This window comes from Pholis gunnellus, assembly GCF_910591455.1.
Source record: "Pholis gunnellus genome assembly, chromosome: 13".
Taxonomy (NCBI): Eukaryota; Metazoa; Chordata; class Actinopteri; order Perciformes; family Pholidae; genus Pholis; species Pholis gunnellus.
Window position 1 is genome coordinate 23,122,655 of NC_136540.1, and position 22,520 is coordinate 23,145,174.

The 22,520-nt window shown below is 41.7% G+C and overlaps 1 protein-coding gene across 2 annotated transcripts in view; it reads left to right on the forward strand.

The window, feature by feature from the left end:
* LOC306704555 (cell adhesion molecule DSCAM-like) overlaps positions 1 to 11,918 on the forward strand; it is a gene marked incomplete at both ends in the record, with an annotated part of 90,338 nt that extends 78,420 nt beyond the window's left edge. Inside the window, 16 exons of one of the 2 annotated variants that reach the window (XM_079170953.1) lie at positions 271 to 417; positions 2,894 to 3,049; positions 3,506 to 3,639; positions 4,802 to 4,955; positions 5,649 to 5,766; positions 5,893 to 6,056; positions 6,250 to 6,348; positions 6,521 to 6,709; positions 7,472 to 7,762; positions 8,369 to 8,545; positions 8,640 to 8,670; positions 8,758 to 8,873; positions 8,988 to 9,146; positions 9,903 to 10,100; positions 10,280 to 10,582; positions 11,539 to 11,918. In XM_079170953.1, the coding sequence (XP_079027079.1) occupies positions 271 to 417; positions 2,894 to 3,049; positions 3,506 to 3,639; positions 4,802 to 4,955; positions 5,649 to 5,766; positions 5,893 to 6,056; positions 6,250 to 6,348; positions 6,521 to 6,709; positions 7,472 to 7,762; positions 8,369 to 8,545; positions 8,640 to 8,670; positions 8,758 to 8,873; positions 8,988 to 9,146; positions 9,903 to 10,100; positions 10,280 to 10,582; positions 11,539 to 11,918 (2,816 nt within the window). The remainder of the gene's footprint in view (positions 1 to 270; positions 418 to 2,893; positions 3,050 to 3,505; positions 3,640 to 4,801; positions 4,956 to 5,648; positions 5,767 to 5,892; positions 6,057 to 6,249; positions 6,349 to 6,520; positions 6,710 to 7,471; positions 7,763 to 8,368; positions 8,546 to 8,639; positions 8,671 to 8,757; positions 8,874 to 8,987; positions 9,147 to 9,902; positions 10,101 to 10,279; positions 10,583 to 11,538) is intronic. The other variant, XM_079170954.1, reaches the window with a different exon arrangement.
* Between the last annotated feature and the right edge of the window lie 10,602 nt (positions 11,919 to 22,520).

Genomic DNA, 22,520 nt, shown 5'->3' on the forward strand with positions numbered 1-22,520 from the left:
CAGAAACAACATATATATATTTGCTAAAAGTATTCTAGATTTTAGATGTGTTCAATATATTTGGATTTATTGTCATGATGCCAGCACAACACGGCTGTGAATTCACCGTTCTCAGAGAGACAGGCAGCATGGTTTATTTTGGAAGAGATTAGTGAGGATCTATCACAGCCTAGTGGAGATCAGAGGGTGCTACCACACGTTGTCAGTCCTCAGGTCTCGACTGAGAGTCCACTATTTTTAACGGTCTGTGTTCTGGTTCTCCTCCCTCAGTGCCCAGTCGTCCTCCAGAGAACGTCCAGGCCACTGCAACGTCTCCGGAGGTCATCTCTCTGTCCTGGCTGACCCCTCCCAAAGACGCTCTCAACGGCAACCTGCTGGGCTTCAGGGTCATCTACTGGGCCAACCTGCCCGATGGAGGTACACATTTATATCTGTTCACTTATTAAAAACATTAACTGTTGTGTAAATTGTCCTTGGGCATCTGCATATATATATACTGTATATATGTTGTCATCAACATATTTAGAATAAAGTAAAGAGCTGCTTTATTGCATTTTTAATAAGGAATTGGAAGGGTTCTTGAAATGCAACAACCAAACAACAACAAACAATCAATATATAAAATGCTAAAAGAGGAAATGCCACGGCTTCATATGGCGTCAAACCATTGGGGTTCAACACATGCGCAGTAAAATCCGGTCTGCACTTGCGGAGAGGCTCACTTACTGGCACATGATGGTAGAACATGAGGATGATGGATGATCTGAGGATGATCTGAGCAAACACAATCCCTTTATTTCTACTGCCGTCTGCAGTAAAACCTCCAACATCGCAGCATGTGCCATGTCCCGTAGCTTAGCACCGCGTCCTAGCCTTCATTCTAGTCTTGCCTTAAACAATGCTGGACTTAAAATACTGCTTTGCAAATGTTCTCTGAGAAAGGAAATGCCCGCGACACATTTCTTAGACATACACAATGCATTTTGGTAAATAACACTGAATGTAAACATAACTTTTCTTTGTTTACAAGAAAACTCCACAGGGCCCCTTTAAGAGTCGGCTCTCAGACTGGACCAATCAGAGCAGAGCTCCATTAACACTGTCTGATACTCCTTTACAGTGTATCCACACACCACATATGGAGAGGAATAAAATAGAAGAAAAAAACTATTATACAAGAACATATTGATTTAAAATACCTCACGGAAATTCTGTAAAACACAAAAACAGAGAACAACCTTGGTGTTTCAATGGTGTCAAACTGAAACGTAAATACCGAATAAATGAAGACGGACTGCCATCGATGCTTCTAAGTAAGCTACAGCTAATAGTTACCAGGATAATGTTGTATCTGGGTAACCTCCACGACTGGCTTAAAGTCTGCATGGTCGTGTTGAAGTCAGACAGCATGTCATGCCATTGTCACATGCCGGGTTTGTGTCCGTGGGATTGGTTGTGACAGCACGATTACCTTTGACCTCTGCACTGTCACATCATGTTGGCCTGCCTATAGAGCATGAACGCTCCAGACTTGACAGCCAGGGCTAGTTTGCATGGTAACAGTCCGTAGCTCCGTGGGCGAGCGCTGAAAGTTAGATTTCAGTGTTATTATTTATAAATGATTTGGATTATATTGCATGTAAATATGACATATATAATTACGGCCTCTTTACAATTAACATGTATCTTTTGCGGTCAGACTTTTCACTATTCTATGGAAGCCACTCAATTTCAGACCAGAGCTGTTCATCAGTATGAGAGAAGGTGATGTCATCGGCCAGCAGAGGGAGACACAAGCCCTTTCTAACTAACAGTGCTGCAGCTTGTACCAGTTGCACCAGTGCTGCTAGAGTTAGCTCGGTGTCACAGTGGTTGATGTGACTTTTTTAGACAGTAACAGTTCAGGATTTATGGTAATGTTAATAACTAAATCATTTCCTGTGAATGGACTGCTACACATACAGGTGTGCTACTTGCATTCATTAAAATGACGTGAATTTATAAAACACCATAAAATAATTTGTCAGTCTCGATTCAATATAAAACTAATGAGCTGTGAGCCATGACAACAGTCGACAGGTCCGCTTTGTATCCACTTCTGGTTGGTTTTATCGTGAAAAAAAAATCCTCTAAATGTACACGTTTCACCTGTAATAGTCCAACACTGTCCAGCACTTCCCAGAAGTGGAGCAGTCACCGCCCGTCTACTCTAATGGGACGTGTGACTCTCCGTCACACGTCCAATGAGACACACAAGTGGAGCAGTGTTCCCCGTTTAAATACGTTTTTCTCCGTTTACCAAACAGACACAAACTAAGTCTCAGAAGCAGGAAATAAAGATAACAAAGTTAGGAAAAGAAACAACACAGGAGCAATTTAAGTGTTGTTTTCATTTTTGGGATGTGGCCAGAATAACTGGATATCAAGACACTGTAGGCAAACACACAATCATCAAGAAGAGGTGCAGCTGGACTCATAGAGCTCTTGCAAGAAGTGAAAAGAGGGAAAGGAAACATTGTTCAGAAGTGATATGGACAGAGATTGACTCAATAATTCAAACCCTAACAGCTGAGAGCAGCAGGTTGCCAGTCAAGGCCGGCCACTGCAGCAGACCTTGGCCGCATGGTTGTTTAAACTTTGTGATTGAATATGGCATTATGTCCAAGGCTGTGCTATGACACCCTTGGGCCTGACATCTACTTTTATGTATGTGATCTGCTGTATAATATATACGAGTCCTATGGCAGACCAGCGGCAGCTTGTCATATCGCTGGGTTTATTTACAATAAGACACATGCATTGTTAAAAAGGCCTTTGACCTGAGGTGTCCTCCCTCAATTTTTACTTTTACTCCCCCCCATCTCTCTTCTGTCCTCTGTTTTCTGTCCACCAGAGCTCGGAGAGATCAGGAATGTGACAACCTCTAAGCCCTCTCTGGATCTGGATGGACTGGAGAAGTACACCAACTACAGCATCCAGGTGTTGACCTTCACCAGAGCTGGAGACGGCGTTCGCAGTGAACAGATTTACACCCGCACCAAGGAGGACGGTAGGAAGATTAAGTCACCTCTCGGAATACAATCACAAGGGCAGCAGCCACATTGCACTTGTTAAAGCGAGCTTGTGCTCAGACTTGTGCCGAAGGGTGAGTTAGTCTCGCTGCTGCGGGGCCTCAAGGAATTACAGTATGTCTGATCCTAACATTAAATGGAGAAATGTCAGCTTTGCCAAATTTATTTGACCTTTATTTATCTACCTAAGTCAATTGAGAACCAGTTCTCATTAACAATGACGACCTGGCCAAAAAGACAGCAACGTGCTCACTAAGAGGAGAGCTGTAAGTGTGACTTATTGTGACGTGTTAAGAAGTTATGTAGAATATCATATTTGGCCATCTGGTTACCTTGCTTTATAATCAGTGTAAAAAGCACCATTAAAATCCTCCTGAGTAACAATATGAGCTTAATGTGGGAAATATATCAACCAGATCATCTTTTCCTTTCAGTTCCCGGGCCTCCGGCGGGCGTGAAGGCAGCAGCTGCATCAAACTCCGTGGTGTTTGTGTCCTGGCTCCCTCCTCTCAAAGTGAACGGCATCATCAGGAAATACACCGTGTTCTGCTCCAACCCACACCCCACGGTACGAGCAGCTGTGAGCAATTTAGCATCTTGAGCCGGCTGAATTTCAAATGAACTGATCATTCAGGCCATTGATCATTGAGCTTTTTAACTCAACTAGCATAACTGACATTTTTTTCTTTTTTATTGTCGACAAATCCCAATCGGTCAACCATGTGTTATTCTGTCTGTGGCTCTCAGCTTCGAGCTGTTTGTTCCTAAAGTAAAGTATTTTCCTCAAACTGGTGGACAGTGTCGTTTTTAACACACTTTGGTTCAAAAGCTAAAAACTCAAAGCAGCTATAACTAATATTTCCATCGTGGATTGATTGGCTTTGTAGATTCAAGGATCATTTATTGTCAGAATTATCTCAGACTCTGCAGTTCCCCTCAGCTCTACTGAGCTTTATAGTGTCCTACAAGTCATTGTTTTGGTATTCTGGCCCCTCCTACCTTCCCAGCAGCAAAGAGCAGACAGGCTGCGTTAGAGACTAGCCAGTGATCATAGTGGAGCATTTAGCAGCCAAAGTTGCCAAATGAACGCTGATATTAATCGGTAACTACATTTTCAGTTGTTGAGACGCCAGCTGAACATCCTGTCTTTGCTGACCCCCAGTGGTTTAACTTCTACCTTGCTTCAGTAATGTCGACGCATATTAAAGGGTGTGTCAGTATAACGTGACATCACATCTGGGTATGGGTACAGGTGCATCACAGCTGGAACCTTCCAGCAGAGAGTAATCAGGCTGAAAGGTCTGGTCGGTGTATGCGGGATCCACAAACTGAACTATATAGCTCATTGATTTGTTTTTAAGAGTATTTGGAGTGGAGCTCTGTCACACAGAGGAAACAGATAGATCTGGTGTTGGATACACACACAATATTTGTTAGTAGGATACATTCATTGTTGGTTTTTATTTTTTTATTGGGATTTGTTGAAAATATGAAAAATATATAACATCACCAGACTTATCCTTTAACTTACTTCGGCCTTTGTATTCCCGGCGGAACATAGGTCCATTGATTAAAAAGGTGCCATCCCTGTCTGTCTTGAGCCATTTTACTCCAGCCGTTGCCACATCCGTTTGTCCCTTTAATATTAAGTCAGCATTTAATGACTTTGTAGAATATGTTTGATCTGCAGCAGCAAGTTATGACCATCCTGAATGTCTTCCCTCGTCCAGGTGAGCAGTGAGTTTGAGGCGGCCCCAGACGTGTTCTTCTACCGCATCCCCAACCTGAGCAGGAACCGTCAGTACAGCATCTGGGTGGTGGCCGTCACCGCTGCAGGCCGTGGAAACGCCAGTGAAATCATTACCGTCAAACCCATGGCCGAGGGTAGGTGGAGCCCATCTTTGGTGCAGTTTGTTAGTCAGCGCTGAATAAAACCAAAACTTTGCTCCACATTTGATCTAAAGGCAGATTGCCTATGTCTGCCTGAAAAAGGCAAATGGTGTCTTCGTCTACGTGCCTGATGGGACTATACTATGCAAGATGGGATGCATCATTTTGAGACTTCAGGTTGAAACACAAGTGTGGAGGGAAATCACAGCATTTGGCAGCATATAATATAACGTATACCATGTTACTGCAGTAAGACCAATTAGTGACTTTTACTGCCATGAGATTTTTCAAGCAAGTTCAAATTCATCAGAATCCCTTTTTGGATACTCTGCTTCCCCCTCATTTGTATAAGAAGACCGGGAGGGGAGCATCGGCTGAACGTAAATAACACTGCAATTGACCGTTTCAACACTTAACACGATAGACCCCCGTGGTGTCTGGAGTTCTAGAGCTCCTATCAGGACTTTCACATTCTGTCTGAGGTCTAGGCCCCCCCTCCTCTCCCACTGCTCAGATGTAGAAGGAAAACACCATTAGACCTGTATCCCTAAATCGGTGAGCTAAAGGGTTAGATTGAAGGAAAGGACAACAAATGTGAAGGAATCTGAAGTCATTTAGAAAACAACAACACGTGTGTTTGTTACTGCGTGTCGTCTGTGGGCTGATGAAACGTGTGGGTTTCTGCAGCTCCAGCTCGGATCCTGACCTTCAACAGGACCGTTACGACCCCCTGGATGAGGGATATTGTGCTGCCTTGTAAAGCAGTGGGTGATCCATCCCCAACCATTAAGTGGCTGAAGGAGATGTGAGTACACTGGAAGGTGTTGTAATACATAAATACGGGTGAATACGGTCTCAAACAGTAGTATCCTGTCTCAAAGTGACTGTGCGACACAGGAAACAACGCTAATTCTAAACGTGTCTGTTTCAGCAATGGAACACCAGCACCTGTTGCGATTGACAGCCGGCGCAGCGTCCACGGCAACGGCAGCCTTGTTATTCGCACCGTGAAAGCAGAGGATTCTGGGAACTACACTTGTGTGGCCAGCAATAGCTTTGGGTCGGACAAGATCGTCCTCAACCTGCAGGTTCAAGGTAAGACATACAACATGTTCAAACAAATCTGCATTTCTGTATCAACCCTTAACAACTAACGGCTTCACACAGGGGATGTTGAGATCCTCTGGATTGGTGTTGATGCTTCCAGTAAACGCTCTTTGTGGGACACATTTATTTCTCCTGAAACTAGTCCTAACAATCAGTCATTTGTCTGTTCTGTTTGCTTCAGTTCCACCTGACCAGCCTCGCCTCACAGTGACTAAGACGACCACCACCTCAATAACCCTCTCCTGGATCCCTGGAGACAACGGAGGCAGCTCCATAAGAGGTCAGGCAGACACAACCCTACTTGTCTTTTTAAGTGTTTTTTTTTTTGTTTTTGTTTTTTCCTGTTCATTCAAGTATTGAACTGCAGCCACCCCTTATCGCCATAGGTGCAGCCAACGGAGAGCTTCAAGATTGCAACTTTAACATTTATTTCCCCACGTGTTGTCTTCCAGGCTACATCCTGCAGTACTCGGAGGATAACAGCGAGCAGTGGGGCAACTTCGCCATCAGTCCCAGTGAGCGCTCCTATCGGCTGGAGAACCTCAAGTGTGGCACCTGGTACAAGTTCACTCTCACAGCCCAGAATGCAGTGGGGCCGGGACGCATCAGTGAGATCATTGAGGCAAAGACTCATGGGAAAGGTATAAACAAATATTATATTATTGATTCTATAGATTTTGAGACATTACACTATCAAAGTATTTAGTTATTATTTTTATAAGTGGAGGATTCACATATGTAGTGGAAGCAAACTTCAAAAGTTGTGTTTATTTATTTATTAACACTTTCCAGAGGCTTTATTTAGTGCCATTTTTCGCAGTAACCTTGTAGTCGTGTGATAAACGCAGCGTAGTTTTCCAATTACTTAAAACATATTATATAACGTCCTTCTAAATGAGAAGAAAAACACCTGTTATGAGAATGAATTATGATATGATAAAGTTATTTCTTTCCACACATGTTGCTTTTTTCTTTCCCAATTATGTAATTGATTATTAGATGAACCAGGATACTGCAAAATATAATGTAACTTGTTAAAATCACATGGTACATTACATTTACATTTAATAAGAACTGAATGATTGGAATGAATAGGCAACTATTTTGATTATCGATTTATTGCTATCTGCATTTTTTATTAAAAAGTTAAATAGTGTTCTTAGTCTTCTACAATAATGGATCGAGTATAACATTTTTGGTCTAACAAAAAAAATGTTTTTTTGGACCAAATGATTAATTGAGTAAATAATTGGCACATTATTTGATAATGAAAATATGTGTTAGTTGGAGCCCAACATTTATTCTTGTTAAGTTTCTGTCCGCACTAAGCACATGTGGCCTGGTTAGCAGGTTCATTCTTACTATCTTAACACACTGAGGCTTTCCTTCTCCGCTCTCTGCAGAACCTCAGTACTCTAAAGAACAGGAGCTGTTCACCAGCATCAACGTCACCCGGGTCAAGCTCAACCTGAACGGCTGGAATAACGGCGGATGCCCCATCACCTCCTTCACCTTGGAGTATCGGGCCGTCGAGGCGCCCTCGTGGACCACGGCACAGCGCACCTCCCTCACCAAGAGCTACATCCTGTACGACCTGCAGGAGGCCACCTGGTACGAGCTGCAGATGAAAGTCTACAACAGCGCCGGCTACGCCGAGAAGAGAGTCAAGTTCGCGACACTCAGCTATGATGGAAGTGAGTTAACACACCAATACCGTTTCCGACTCATTTATTCACAGGGAACGGAGCCACGGAAATATCTGTCACGGCCTGCTGAAAGTGTCAGGGAAGTGTATGATTCACTGTCTGCTCCAGAGGTAGTATAATAGTAACACTGGCACTCTGACGGTTGAGCAAGCAGAGAATCTGTGACAAAACACCTATGTTTCCAGGAACTGTAGCATAGTGAGTCTGACTAACAATAGAAGTTTAATGCAAAGAGGGATAAATCCCTTTTTCCGGTAATGGCAGAACTCAATGTGGTTGATAAATTGGACGATATAAAACCCATTTCATGCTGACTCCAGTGGCTGTTTGTGTGTTGCTGCTTATGATACCTCCATCACAAGCCTACTGAATGCCACAGTGAGTGAAATAGTTTGTAAAAGGTTTACAATGGATAAACTCAACATGATAGCTGTCATTCAGCAGCGGTCACTAGATGACACAAATCAAATGGTTTTGTTTTTTGGAATTTCTACGACAACGCAGTTCTCTTTCATGGGAATAATGTCATAAAGCCCTTGTGGGCGGAGCACCGGTATCTGTCATAACCCGCACACCGTATTGACTTCCCTCCAGGTACCATCGCACCGTTGGTGAAGGCTCCCAATGTGAGCGAGGACCACCACGGGGGCGGCGAGGGTTTGAAGATGATGGTGACCATTTCCAGCGTGTTGGTGGCCATCGTCGTCATCTTCATCGGGCTGCTGGTGTTCAGGAGGAGGAGGAGGGAGCAGAGGCTCAAGAGGCTCCGTGGTGAGACGAGAGTACATCTAGCGGGACGGATCTTAGCCTCTTTTTTTCTCAGGTTCAACAAATAATATGATGTTTTCTCCGTTTGTTTTCCCAGATGCTAAAAGTTTGGCTGAGATGCTTATGAGGTAAGAATGGTCAACAACTATCTGACATTAATAAATAGCAACAGGAGATTCCGTAATTAAGTGTTTTTTTTTGTTTGTGCTCCCCAGTAAAAACACACGTCCAGCAGAGCCAATCAACAAACAGCAACAGACGCTCCGCATGCACATTGACATCCCCAGAGCCCAGCTCCTGATCGAGGAGAGAGACACCATGGAAACTGTTGGTAAGATCACCGCTAGTGTGCACCGCTGCCATATAAGAAACTCCAGAGTAATTCATACAGAAAATAAACCTGGTTATCGTGGTGCTGAGCTTGTTTTTTGTCGCTGTCCCACAGACGACAGGTCCACTGTGTTACTGACTGATAACGACTTCGGGGAGACCCAGAAACAGAAGTCGTCCACAGTCACCCACACAGTCCACTACCAGTCCCTGTCCCAGGCCACTGGTCCACTGGTGGATGTGTCCGATGCCAGACCAGGAACCAGTAAGTCCAGTACGGACGTTTTTTTTTTTTTTTCAAATGCATAAAATGTACATGAGTTTTGTTTGTGTCTGTTGTTTTCCCAGATACGTTTCCAAGCAGTGTTTTCTTTCCCTTTCTATTTTTCCTCTGTTGATGGGCCTTTTGTTTACCATCATATATCTTACATATCTTATAGATCATATCCTTCCTTGAAGGACATTTGCAAGGGAGAGTTTAATGTTACATCCTGCACCGTTCACTGGCGTTCAGCCATCTTTTTTTTCACTGCCTTTGCTGGCACATGGTTGCATATTTTGGAGCATCAATACCAGCTGCATATAAGATATTATCTTCACTGTGGGGAGTGATGAAGTCAGGGCCTAGATGCGTTCACATAATAATAACACAAGTTAACTGACTGAGCTGTTGCACATTAGCCTTCAACTGCATTGAATTTATAATTTCTAATGGAAAGATTGGACTCATGGTAATGATGGTTAACATTCTGGCAGGTCTGAGTCTCTAGTGCTTTACATTTTTATTTTCTTATTTTACGTGTGTCAGTTTCTGTTATTCCTGTATTTCTCGCATGACGACATGACTGCAAGGTGTGACTTTTGGTTGATAACGTCAGTCAATAGCTCCATGTGTGTCCAGATTGTCGTGGCTGCTGATATCCGATGCGGGGAATTAATCACCATTACTATTGCTTCCATGACCAGTTCATTGAGTTTAGTCTCTCCCATGACCCGCATAAACACTCTGCGTTCTCCTCCTCACTCTCAGACCCCACCGCCCGCCGCACAGCCAAAGCCGGACCAGCCGCTCGCAACCGCTACGCCAGCCAGTGGACCCTGAACCGCCCGCACCCCCCTGTCTCCTCCCACACTCTCAGCACCGACTGGAGGCTGCCCACCCCCAGAGTTGCAGGCTCCGTCGACAAGGAAAGCGACAGCTACAGCGTCAGCCCATCTCAGGACACAGGTAAGCAACACATCAGGACACCGTCCTTTGAAACGTATAGCTTACCAGTATCACGCTACTCGTCATCTCTAACAGCAAATCAGTATCCGTTGTCTGACACCTTTAACAAAGTGACATCCCAACAATTCTGCCACTAACTCTCGACACTAATCCCCCACTAACCCCGGCCCCATGTTCAGACCGAGCGCGGAGCAGCATGGTGTCGACAGAGAGCGCGTCCTCCACCTACGAGGAGCTCGCCAGAGCCTACGAGCACGCCAAGATGGAGGAGCAGCTGCGCCACGCCAAGTTCACCATCACCGAATGCTTCATCTCTGACACTTCCTCAGAGCAGATGACGGCGGGCACCAACGACTACACGGACAGCCTGACCTCCAGCACGCCGTCCGAATCGGGCATCTGCCGCTTCACTGCTTCCCCGCCAAAGCCTCAGGACGTCAGCCGGGTCATGAACATGGCCGTGCCCAAGGCCCACAGACCGGGTGAGGCCACAGACCCGTCTCTGCCTGAGCCCCCCACGGCATGCTAACCTTTAATTGCAACTGGCCTCATTATGACACTAATCCCTAAACTTAAACTTCCTGTCTAATATTAATATCCAACCCTTAACTGATACCGACAGTGAATCCAGATGAAGTGTTGCAAAATGTTTTCAATTTACTGATTGTCTCAGTTAGACTGAGCTCAAAGTCTTTAAGAAAGAAAGACACTGGGGAGCCATAAAATCGAAAATTCAAACCGAGTTAAATAAAATTGGACATCCCAGATTATAAGTAGATAAATATTTCACACCGCTGACTAAAATATTCATGAGAGCTCAATTCAAATCTTGCAAATCTGAGGGTGGAACCTGTGGACGCTTTGTTAAAACTGAATGTGAAAGTCAATTTCATTTCTTGTACCAACATTGATTGATTGAGGTTTTAACACCTAAATAAAGATGCTAATGAGACGATGCATCCAGACAATCTTTTGAGATTTAGATTTGTATCCTGCCTATAGTCATATAATAGTAATATTGTAATAGTAAGTCAACAGTGACAGGGGATGAAGGTTGAGGGTGAGATCTTACCATTAAATTAGATGAGGTCGGTCTCAGAGCAAGGACACAAGAGGACAGCTTTAATGTGTGTGCGGTCATACTGAATAAACACTTGATTTATTGCTTCATAAGATGATGACAAAGCTGTATTTCCATCACCTATGAAGGTGAGTAAAAAGATGGACTCTTCTGTGGACCAGATTATGAACAAAGTCTTCCAAAACAAACACATGGAGTCAGCTCCACGTGGAATGTTAGCTTGCTACAGCTACTTGGTGTTTTTTAACAGCTTTTTGATGCTTTTTAGATTCTTACATTTAAGATTGAAGTTAATAAATATCATACAGGAATGTTTTCTCTTATACTTAAATCTCATCTGTGTGTGTTGTCCTGCAGGTGGCGAGTTGGTTCACCTTCCTCCCTACCTGCGCATGGACTTCCTGCTAAACCGAGGCATGACCTGCTCTGGGTCATCCAGGGGGACAGCTAGCGGGGAGAGAGCGGCCATGGGTCAGGCCTGCCTGGAGCCCCAGAAGAGTCGCTCGCTGAAGCGGCCCTCGCGCATGGCGCCCCCGACGCCCACAGAGGCCCCTCAGGCCAACAGGGACCCAGTGGCCCAGTGGCAGCCTGGCTCCGCAGCCACACTGCCCCACAGAGAGGGCTCGGAGCTGGCCCAGGCCGCCAAGCTCAGCACCTCCCAGGAGTCCCTGCTGGACTCGCGAGGACATCTCAAACCGTGCAGCAACCCCTACGCAAAGTCCTACACGCTGGTATAACAGCAGGGGCACCTAGGGCGGGACTAGAACTCACTCTAACACTGGACTTAACACTCAAGTGCAGTAAACTGACTTTCACCACGCAGTTCTGTATATACGCCCCCCCCCCTCCCCCTCTCTCCAAGGGCGGGGTCACTTTTACTAATCTCCTTTTATTTATTTTAGAGCTTTCTTTTATCTCTTCTTTGTATTTCTTTTTTTTTTGTTTCACTTGAGAAAAAATTCACTCATCGGAAACGACTCGAGCCAGAGTTTTGCCAAACTAATTGAGTAACGAGGGAGCGTTATTTATTCTTGATTATTGTTAATTCTTTATAATTAATCAGTGATTATTAATTGTTAGTTGTCAGCTATTAATGATCATTAATTATTGATTACCAAATGATCTATTACCACCATTACTACAATGTTTTCATAAGAACCCGGACATCTTTTTTTTCTGGAGTGGAGGATGACGCTTTGGAGTCGTTTTTTTCCTATGGAATATCCTTCTGAAACACTGAATGAAACTCGGGAGAAATCTTGGAATGAAAGCAATTGACACCAGTCCAAACTTTTCAGCTGCTCTCAAATTGTTACTTTTTTTGAAGAAAAAAAAAATCTATTTCCTATGGATGCATGGGGACTGACCAATTAAAAGACAATGAGGATTACGATCGAGGCTGGACAGCCCAGTCGAGCATTTTGTCACACTATGAAATGATCCAATGTGAAGATTTATTATTCTTATTACTATAAATATATATATAAAAAGAGAAATCACTTTTATTTGTGGATATTACAGGGAAGAATTGATTTGGTTAATAAAGTCCTTAGTCATGTTTGCACATATCTCGTTTTAATTAGGAAATGGAGTCTCTGTTGATCTTTCTCTGTGTCCCATTCTCTGATGGTGCAATATGAAAAAAGATATGAAAAGTATATGAAAACTATTGCTCTATACTGTACTGTAATGATGAAAAATAACTATGTTGTGAGTATACTTACAGGGCCGGTCACACTCCAGCTATGTATTCAGGTGTAGTTTGCCACTGCTTGTTTGCCAGGGTGGTAAATGATGTTAGCTAGAATAGGGAGGGTTTAGAGAACTAATGGTTTGCACTTCACAACACCCGACTCAAGTGTGTCCAGATAGATCCCCTTACTCTCAGTGCACTAGGTAGAGTCTTCAGGGCTCTCACTCTCCTCAGTAGATTTACTGTCACTGCATTGCAGTGATGCTCCTCTACAGGGAAAAAAAAAATCGTGAGACAATCCAGCAGAATCCCCCCTTCAAACCAAACCTATAATGTCTATGGGAAATATCTAAAAAAAAAAAATGTGGATATACGTAAGAAGCTGTTTTTTTTCTGTTCCTGTCTACCCTGGCCCATTTCTGTTCTTTCTGTTTCTTTGAGTTAGCCTGAAGGGAGAAGAGTTTGATCCAAAATGCTGTGAGGTCATTATGTCAGTTTATATGATTAGTTTCTATGATTAACTGTCTTCATTATGATTATACATTTTAACGAGAAAAAAAAAAAAAAGATGTCACTTTTTATTTTTAACATGAGTGTTCACCATGGTGGCACTGGAATAAAGAGAAACTAACACAAAAGTTCAAATTTGATTAATAAAATGGCTGTTCCCCAAAGTGTCCTCCACGGGTTTGACATGAGTGACTGATGGTGGTGTGGAGGAGAAGCAGGCGCTGCTCTCTGGCTGTTTGGTTCGAGATCTCATCGAGAGACCCTGAATCCTCGCCCGTAGTTTCATCATAACAGCAGTGAGGCGTCCCAAACGTAGTCAGCAATGAGATGTTGATAATGTTGCTCAGTCAAATCATCCTCTGGGATTCTGTAATGGTGTTGTAAAGAGTTACGGTGCTCACTAATCCATCTCCTTCCATTCATTTCATCCCAAATATTTGCAGCCAACATAAGCCTGCTGTGTGCAATCTGAAAACTGCCACTTTGTGATGTTACAGCAGCCTGACTTCTTTAAAGGCAGTCTAAAGTGAACACTTTCTTATAAAATGATGATGCAGTTTGCATTTCTTGTGCATGTTGGGATAAGCTCCAGCCTTCTTAACCCAGAAGAAGCAGGTGAGGGAAATGAAGGAATGGCTGAGTAAGTTTGGACAACCTGAGAAATCAGTTTCCCCACCAACTAAGCCTCAGAGGACAAGAATGTAATGCAGCTAGACTTGTTAAAGCCATGACCCCTTCAAGCAGTTGGTCACCAACATGTATGACGTAGAGCTGTCAAAAGGCATTCTAAGAAATGTAGGCAATCCCAGGATTAAGTTATTATAAACTGTGCTGAGCATTAAAACCCATCAGTGTCTCCTTTCATAAAGCCTGCACATTTAAATGTCACACAAATGACACCAATATCTTATGAAAATGAATCTAAATCTTACCAAAGTGTGCAGTCATATCGTTTTGAGCATTATAAAAGATTTCCTTCTTAAACTGGTTTATTAATTGATGGATTTCCAACCTGCAACCCTGAAGCTTCTGCCTCAGCATCACATGTCTGGCCTGCTAGATTACTTCCATGGTCTTAAATTAGATGCATTACTCAGCATCATGTCTGCCATCCACTGCTTAAGTGCACAACAAATTAAGCACGGCAACAGATTTACATTGCGCTTGATAACTGCTGTCAGAAATCAGGTTCGGGTGAAATAAATCCTTCCTGCTGATCAGCCTGAGAAATATGAAGCTGTCGCTCGCAGCGCTGGGAAAATGATAGTGAAAATGTGAAGCATTTAACGTAGATGTAATAAACAGTCCTCATTGCATTGTTACTTTCCTGAACAGTTTGCAGTTGATAGCAGGCATTTGTGTTTCATTTGTTGGAGTACATTTTCTCCTTTTGAATAAGTTTATTGGATTATTGACTGAGGGACAGTGATATATTCTAATATTGGTCTGATGTGGCACTGAAGAATCTTTACAATGAAGTTCAACAGATTGCATCAAATATGACTGAAAAACAAGAGATAATAGTGGATGACGTCTTATGTATTCATATATCCTATTTCCACAAGTGTTTTCGCCTGAATTGTTTTGGTATGTTGTGTTTGTGCCAGTCTTAGTTTGACCACTCGGAGCCATCATCCAAAATGGCACCCGACCAGTCGGATTCACTTTATTCATTCGTCTCCACCAGCATGAACCACTTAACGACAAACCAAAGTAAAGAATACAGAGATGCGGGAATTAAAGATAGATTGGGGCAGATAGTTGCTGAACAAACACATGAACACTGCGTCTTACAGTCTATTGTTAGCTAACAACAGTTGTAAGCTAACAGCGAACAACAGTTGTAAGCTAACAGCTAACAACAGTTGTAAGCTAACAGCTAAGACCTAGCAGTCAACCTCTATCGAATGAGGCCCGACGACAATACAAGATTGTTGTGAGAAGGAACATGGCGTTTTTTTATCGCTATTGTTAAACTTTTTCAACTGTTCTTGTAAGAGGTAATCAACTCCACCTGTGGATTAGTATCACGAGCACCAAACTAAAGCGACACGCCTAGCATTACAGGCTCGTGAACAGTATCTTGGGGAAAGAAAAAAGATAATGGCGGATGGGCAGGAGAACAACGGCTGATAATAAACGCAACACTCGCAATTAATGTAAGATTGTAGAGTTTAAGAAACAAATTCATTTAAATAGCGCTGCTGCTTGCTGTTAAAAGCTAATGTGTGTCGCTAATGATCATCACTTGTTTCCTAAGCTGTGATAATGTAAACTAACGTACTCGTCTTCTTCCTCAAGTTTTTTGACCGATTGCAATGCCAAACTTTATGTGCGTATCGCCACCTACTGGACCACAGCATGTAGAACAGGATCTAGAATATCAGTCTGCAATACACTTTCCAGTGTTAATGCTGGCTATTATATAACTATAAATTCTATAAAATAGTACTATTGTGCTATGATGGTTTTTATTTTAACTGTCTGCCATGTTGCATGTTATGACAGGTGCTTTTATTTGTCATAGATATGCAGCCTCAATGGATGACATCTGGGAAGAAGGGGAAGGTTATGCAGACCAACTGAGACAACATCTTCTGAGGTAGGATTTTTTTTTAAATATAATTACCAGCTGTGTTGTGATTGCTGTGTTTGAATATTGAAAAGCGTACAACATATTTTAAATTCAAGACTCTTTAGCTTCGTTGTAAACTTCTTGAAAATGCATGTAAATGAAGGATATGGTCTGTAATAGACATGAACATTCAGATCTCATTCAGTTTGATTTACACTTCCTGAGAATGTGATAGTGTCTCATGACCAGAGCTTCAGAATGCAGCATTGAGGTAGCTTATTTGTCTTCTTTGTTGATTGTCAGAGAAAAGATACAAGGTGTTGGAAGAGGAGCAATGGGCTGCATGGAGACCAGGGTATCGAGGTGAGGAGAGGTGAAAAGCTCTTCATCCTCATCAATTATTGTCCGAATTAAAATAATATGATATATTTCGAAGCTTCTATTGAGGTTTTCGAATGAAGCTTTGAATTTCTGTTGTCATATGTTATGATGTCATCACCCCCAAAAATAAATTTAAAAAAATGGAATTGTAAATGCGGCAGATACGATTCATCGAGTAGAAAACGAAGTGCATGAAGTGAGCGAAGAAACTTGGTCATCCTCAGATTTGGTCAGGAAACGTAGCTCCTCTGGGGAGAGGACGACGTGAGAATTTGCTTCACATTCACATAAATGTGCCAGTTACTACAAGAACATGTCTTTTATCACATTCCATATCATTGTTTTTAAGGCATACTATACTATGACTTCTTTACAGACTAAACTGTGACTTATTTCTGGCTTTTCGATATCAAATAATACAACTTTTTCATACTATACTTGGCTTTTTCTATGAATTTTTCAACACACTATCCAAAGAGTTTTGTATCTCTTTATTATGATTTATTTCGAGATACTATACTGTGTCATCTGTTCGGACCTTTTTTGGACATACTATACGATGACGTTTTTGACCTTTTATACTACAGTCCCTGACAAAAGTCTTGTCACTTATCCATTTTGTAGAAACAACAGCTTATAACCTGACTTTTAATTAATCCATTGGTTTCAGAAATGGCTCATATGAAAGCTAAAACCCTCCCAAATTATGTTTGATATACTAAAATAAATTTGCATCACTGAAGAAAGATTGATCATTTAATGAACACAGAAAGGTCAGATTTTGGCAAGACAAAAGTTTTGACGCCTACAGAGAGTAATGTGAAAATTGAACAAATAATTTACTTCAAATACAAAAATATGTTTCATAACATCAGTGAATTAAGTAGTGGTGCTGTGAGATCCATATTTAATATCTTGTATGACTTCCATGAGCTTGAAGGACTGAATCCATGCGGTTCGACAATGATTCATACAATTTATTGATGAAGTCATCAGGAATAGCAAAGAAAGCAGTCTAACATGCCTCCCAGAGTACATCAAGATGCTTTGGTTTCGTTTTCCATGCTTCCTCTTTCATTCTACCCCAGACATGCTCAATGATGTTCATGTCTGGTGACTGGGCTGGCCAGTCCTGGAGCACCATGATCTTCTTCGCCTTGAGGAACTTTGATGTAGAGATGGAAGTATGCGATCCTGCTGCAAAATTTGACCCCTTTTATGGTTGGGAATGTAAGAGGTAGCTAATACTTCTTGATATTTTAGGCTATTGATATTGCCTTCCACCCTGCAAATCTCTCGCACACCCCCATACTGGATGTAACCCCAGACCATGATTTTTCCGCCACCAAACTTAACTGTTTTCTGGGTGAATCTCAGATCCATGTTGGCTCCAGTAGGTCTCCTGCAATATTTGCGGCGGCTGTGATGTAATTCAACCGAAGATTCATCTGAGAAATCCAACTTCTGCCACTTTTCCACCGTCCATCCTTTTAGCAGGCTGTGGGCCTTGGAATTGCCTTTTGTTTAGTGATGGTTTCTGGGCACTGATTTGACAATGGAGGCCATTTCGAGACAGAATTCTACAAACTGTCCTGGTTGACACGGGGACTTGAGGTGACCAGGCCTGGTGGAGCTCTGCTGCAGTGGAAAAGGGGCTGGCCTTGGATTTTCAAGCCAACAAACGGTCCTCCCGAGCAGTTGTTTTGCGAGGTCTGCCGGACCTGGGCTTGTCAAAAACATCTCCAGTCTCTTCAATTATTTTTCTTATTCTTTGTACTTAATGCTGAGACACATTGAAGGTGTCAGCCACCTCAGCAGTGGATCTGGTCTTCAGCCTCTTGATAATCAACGCTTTGGTCTCAGGGTGAATCTTAGGCATGTTGTCAGAGGTCAAGTTGCAGTTGATGTGAAGGTCTGGTGTGCTGGGGTTCTTTTTATACACACCCACTAATTGATTGATCAATTATTGATCACAGGTGAGACTGTAATCTAGGATTGGGTGCATCATATGACAAGGCGACAAGACTTTTGTCTTTGCAAAAACTGACTCAGTGGGCTTTACCAAGCTGTGAACGTTAGAATACTTTTCAGCAGTTTCGTTTGGCACCAAAACATTATTTCAAAAGCTGTTGGGATTGAAATTAGCCATTTCTTGTAAAAAAAATTGATTACAAATATATTTGAGGGGCACTTAAGGTCAACTTGTACCCAAGCGACAAGACTTTTGTCAGGGACTGTATTACACCTTCTAGCATCTGGTTCAACACAATGCTTTGGCTTTCTTTACTTTTTTCAGCAAACTACACTATGACTTTCTGAGTATTATTTTTAACCTGCTGTACTATAACTTTTTTTGACTATGTTATGCTATGACTTTCTTTACATTATATATATATATATATATATATATATATATACATATATATATATATATATATATATATATTCATATTTTATTTATTTATATGTTGATCATATACCCCTGCAGCAGTTTTTCACAAATTGGTAATGTTATTGTGTTTTCTTGAATAAAGGCACAAAAGTGAAGATATCACTATGTCAATAAAGATTTTCAACTTGAATATTTGGTGTGATTAAAGTGTTCCCTTCTTTTCTTTGGAGCAGTGTATTCACCTGCTTTGAGAGGAGTTGTTGTCACTGCTGAAGCCTCCTGCTGGAAAGATGATCCGTGATGCATTCGCTCTAGTCTGTCCACAATCAGTGTTGCAGACTGGGCACGTGCGCATGTGTGCAGGTTGTGTTGCACGCGGACACGGGCGCATGACAGCGTTTACAAAACGCGGACCGCAGCGGACACGTATTCATTGTCTTTGACGGTGCTGATCTCAGAGGACACGCACAATGAAATAACACAGCATTCACTACTCACTCCATTCAATTTGTGCGCCATTTCCTTTTCCTCTTCTTCTTTTTCTTCTTCTTCTTCTTCTTCTACCAATGTTTAGCTGCATACTGCCACCTGCCTCCCGTGTATGTAGAACGGGATCTAGTTTTCCTGTAAAAGTAACATGATATAAAACATTAAAAAAAACAAAGTCTATATTCTATTAAATAATCCTGTGTTAATTAACCCTTTACCCCTCTCTGAGTTTGACATGGTGCATGAATATGTATTAACTATTACAATGTGCACGTACATGTGTACTTGTTTTTCTCCATAGAAAGTGTCTTATTCAAACCTGTGTGATCAAACCTTAATCTGTAGAACTACCTCCTCTCTTCTACTTCTTCCTTTATACTCTGTGTTCTAACTGTCTTTTGAACTTTATGGTATGTTCTGCCTTCAGTGTCCTCATCATACATTTTTAGCCAAAGTTCAGATATTTTCTTTTTGATCCGTGCTTTACCTTCCCCTTTACCAAATGCAATGCCTATATGACTGTTATTGAGTAATCTTTTAGTGATCTCTGAATCAAACACTGAGAAATGTCTCACAGTATATCTTACCTAATTGGCTTCATAGTCCGTAAACTTAGGAGAACTGCTGCAGATTCAATACAAAGCACCATCCTATGGTCTCACTTCCTCCACCGACTGGAGACCAACAATCGCTGCCATCGTCTCAACCATGTAGACCGATAGTGTGTCTGTAATTCTGTTCCTGCACGATCATTTTGGTCTTTTGAGCGGTCAGTAAATATCTATAAGTAATTATAAAAACAATTCCTTATATACTGGTTTGCACAGTGTCCTTCACTTTCCACCCAATCTGTCTTCAGCTCCATGATAATAAAATCAACCTTAGCCTGAGGAGAGCGTTACTTACTAGATTAAGAAAATCAAAACATTGTTTTTCTACCATCGTGTTCTTCTGATTTTAGTGGTGTTTTCATCCCCACATCCTTTAAGAGCAATCCAGAAAGCCAATGCAAGTTTGTCCCTTCTGAGCTCTAGTGGGGTTTCTCCCAATTCCACCAACACAGCGATATTAGAGGTGATCTCACTGCCACAATGCTAATTCTAAAGACTTTGTTTTGAACTCTGAAGAAGTCCGAATTTTTTTGAGAGGTTTAGCTGCTACTGAGATTACTTTTTAAACATTTAGTTTCTGGTTTTAGTTCAGCATGTACTTTAAATGTACATCTTTTTGTCAAGCCAAATTCCCAAGTAGTTAAATTCCTTTACTTTTTCCATCGGTTGCCCTCATGAATGGAGCTTTTGCTCATCAACCTATCTGTTTTAGTTTACATCTTCCATTCTATGATCATTGTTCTACCTTGAGAATAGCCTCCCTATAGATTATAATCTTTCTCAGCACACTTGTGTCATCTCTCCCTTGATCCACAGAGCTCAGCCATCGGCATATAGTGATGAGCATATCTATAGATTCATCAAAATATCATTGACTATGATGTTAAATAACACTGGACTAATGACACATACTTGGAGGATTCCGTTAACTGTATCGAACAAATCACATAGCTCTGGCCCCACTTTAACCTTCCAGCTATGCGCATCTCATTCATTTGAATTAGCAGTCCTTAGAGTCATTGGCTTATTAAAGGATTTCTCTATTTCATCTTCATTTCCTAAACCCATTCTGACGCTATTAATCTTCTCTGTTCTAAGAAGTATGTGAGTCTTCGTTGCTGTGTTTCTAGTTCTGTTTATTTCTAGCTCATTCATCGTCTGCTCTGCATCAAGGATTGTCTTAGTTATCTGTTTCCTTAATTACATCAAGGTTTTCAATTAGCACCCTTTTTGCTCTTTTGTTGCAGATCGTCCAATCCCACAAAGCTTTTACCCGACACATTAGCCGTGTCTTTTTCTGTTACAGATATTCTCTCCACCCTCTGACACTGGAATCTTACTATACTATCTTTTGCCACTCATTTTATTTAACGTTGGCATTTTCAGTAAAGTGCCTAAAACTAACAGTGTATTCTGCTGCAGTATTTGAGATTATTTTTAGCTAGTTAACAGCTGTTTTGGATGTAAGTCAAGTTAAATGCAGCAGTAGATTTTAAAACGTTTCCCTATGATCATTATTTTCACTCTCCTTTTCTTATGTTGGATACCATGTTTAATAGAGGATCATATGTCAGGGGTCCAGCCAACCTTTATGACGGGCCTTGCTGCAGTGTTTGCCACCTTCTTCTACATATCTCCAACCTGCAATACCAGGATGAGGTGACTCGGACACTGACTCATTCAGGCTGGTGGAATCCCAACACCGCTGAACAGTTCTCTTTTGAAAGTAGTTGTTGATATATTCCAGGTCTGTGTATCATCCGTTTATTTGATTATTTTATTCAATCTTACAAACAAAAGATTGAGTTCATTGCAAGGTCAAACTTTTCATATAGAGCAGGTCTAGACCACCATTCCCCCTGCAACAAGTCACCTCCGCTAACCGGAACAATTTGGTTGAAAGTAAATCAACTTGCACTCCGTTACAATATCTTTAATTATTTCTCTTTATGTGTGTGTTGTGTGTGTGTATCTGTGCAGGGTTGCATGCATACATGTGTGTGTGTGTGTGTGTGTACAGTTTCACATGTGTGAGGCAACTGAACAATGAAGTGGTTTAAATCACGTTGGAACAAGAACAATGGAAACCAACACAACATCTAGCGTCTCAAGAAAGACACACAGCTCAGAGGTTCATGTCATCAGATGAAAAGAAGTGATGGAGGGGAGACCTCCGACGTCCCAATACAAATTAGACATTGATTTGATTTTAAAAGCATCACTCATACTGCGTGAAAGCACTGGTAACTGTATGGAACCATTTTACCCAGCCGGAGGGAAATGCCATTAACAGACCTCCAGTGGAGCTGAACAATCTTTTGATTAAGACTCTTTGCTAAGACATTTGATGGAATCGTGACGCCAGTTAAAGTGTCAATCACAGCAATGCATGTGGCTTTATATTCCCCCCTGATTTATAGATAATCAGTGTTTGATAATTTATGAGAAGACTTATTTTATCTTGTTGTTCACATGGGTATATTACACTGATTGTGACATAAGACAAACTATTCAACTATTAAACTATGCTCCACTGTGTCATTGAAGTAAAAAACAAAAACAGCTCAATTATAGCAAAGATTTAAATACACACACCCAGAATTTGATAATGTATCATTTTTGTATATCATAGTCATTATAAGTTTGTAATTACACACAGACTTTCACGAAGTTACTATTTAGCCCCAA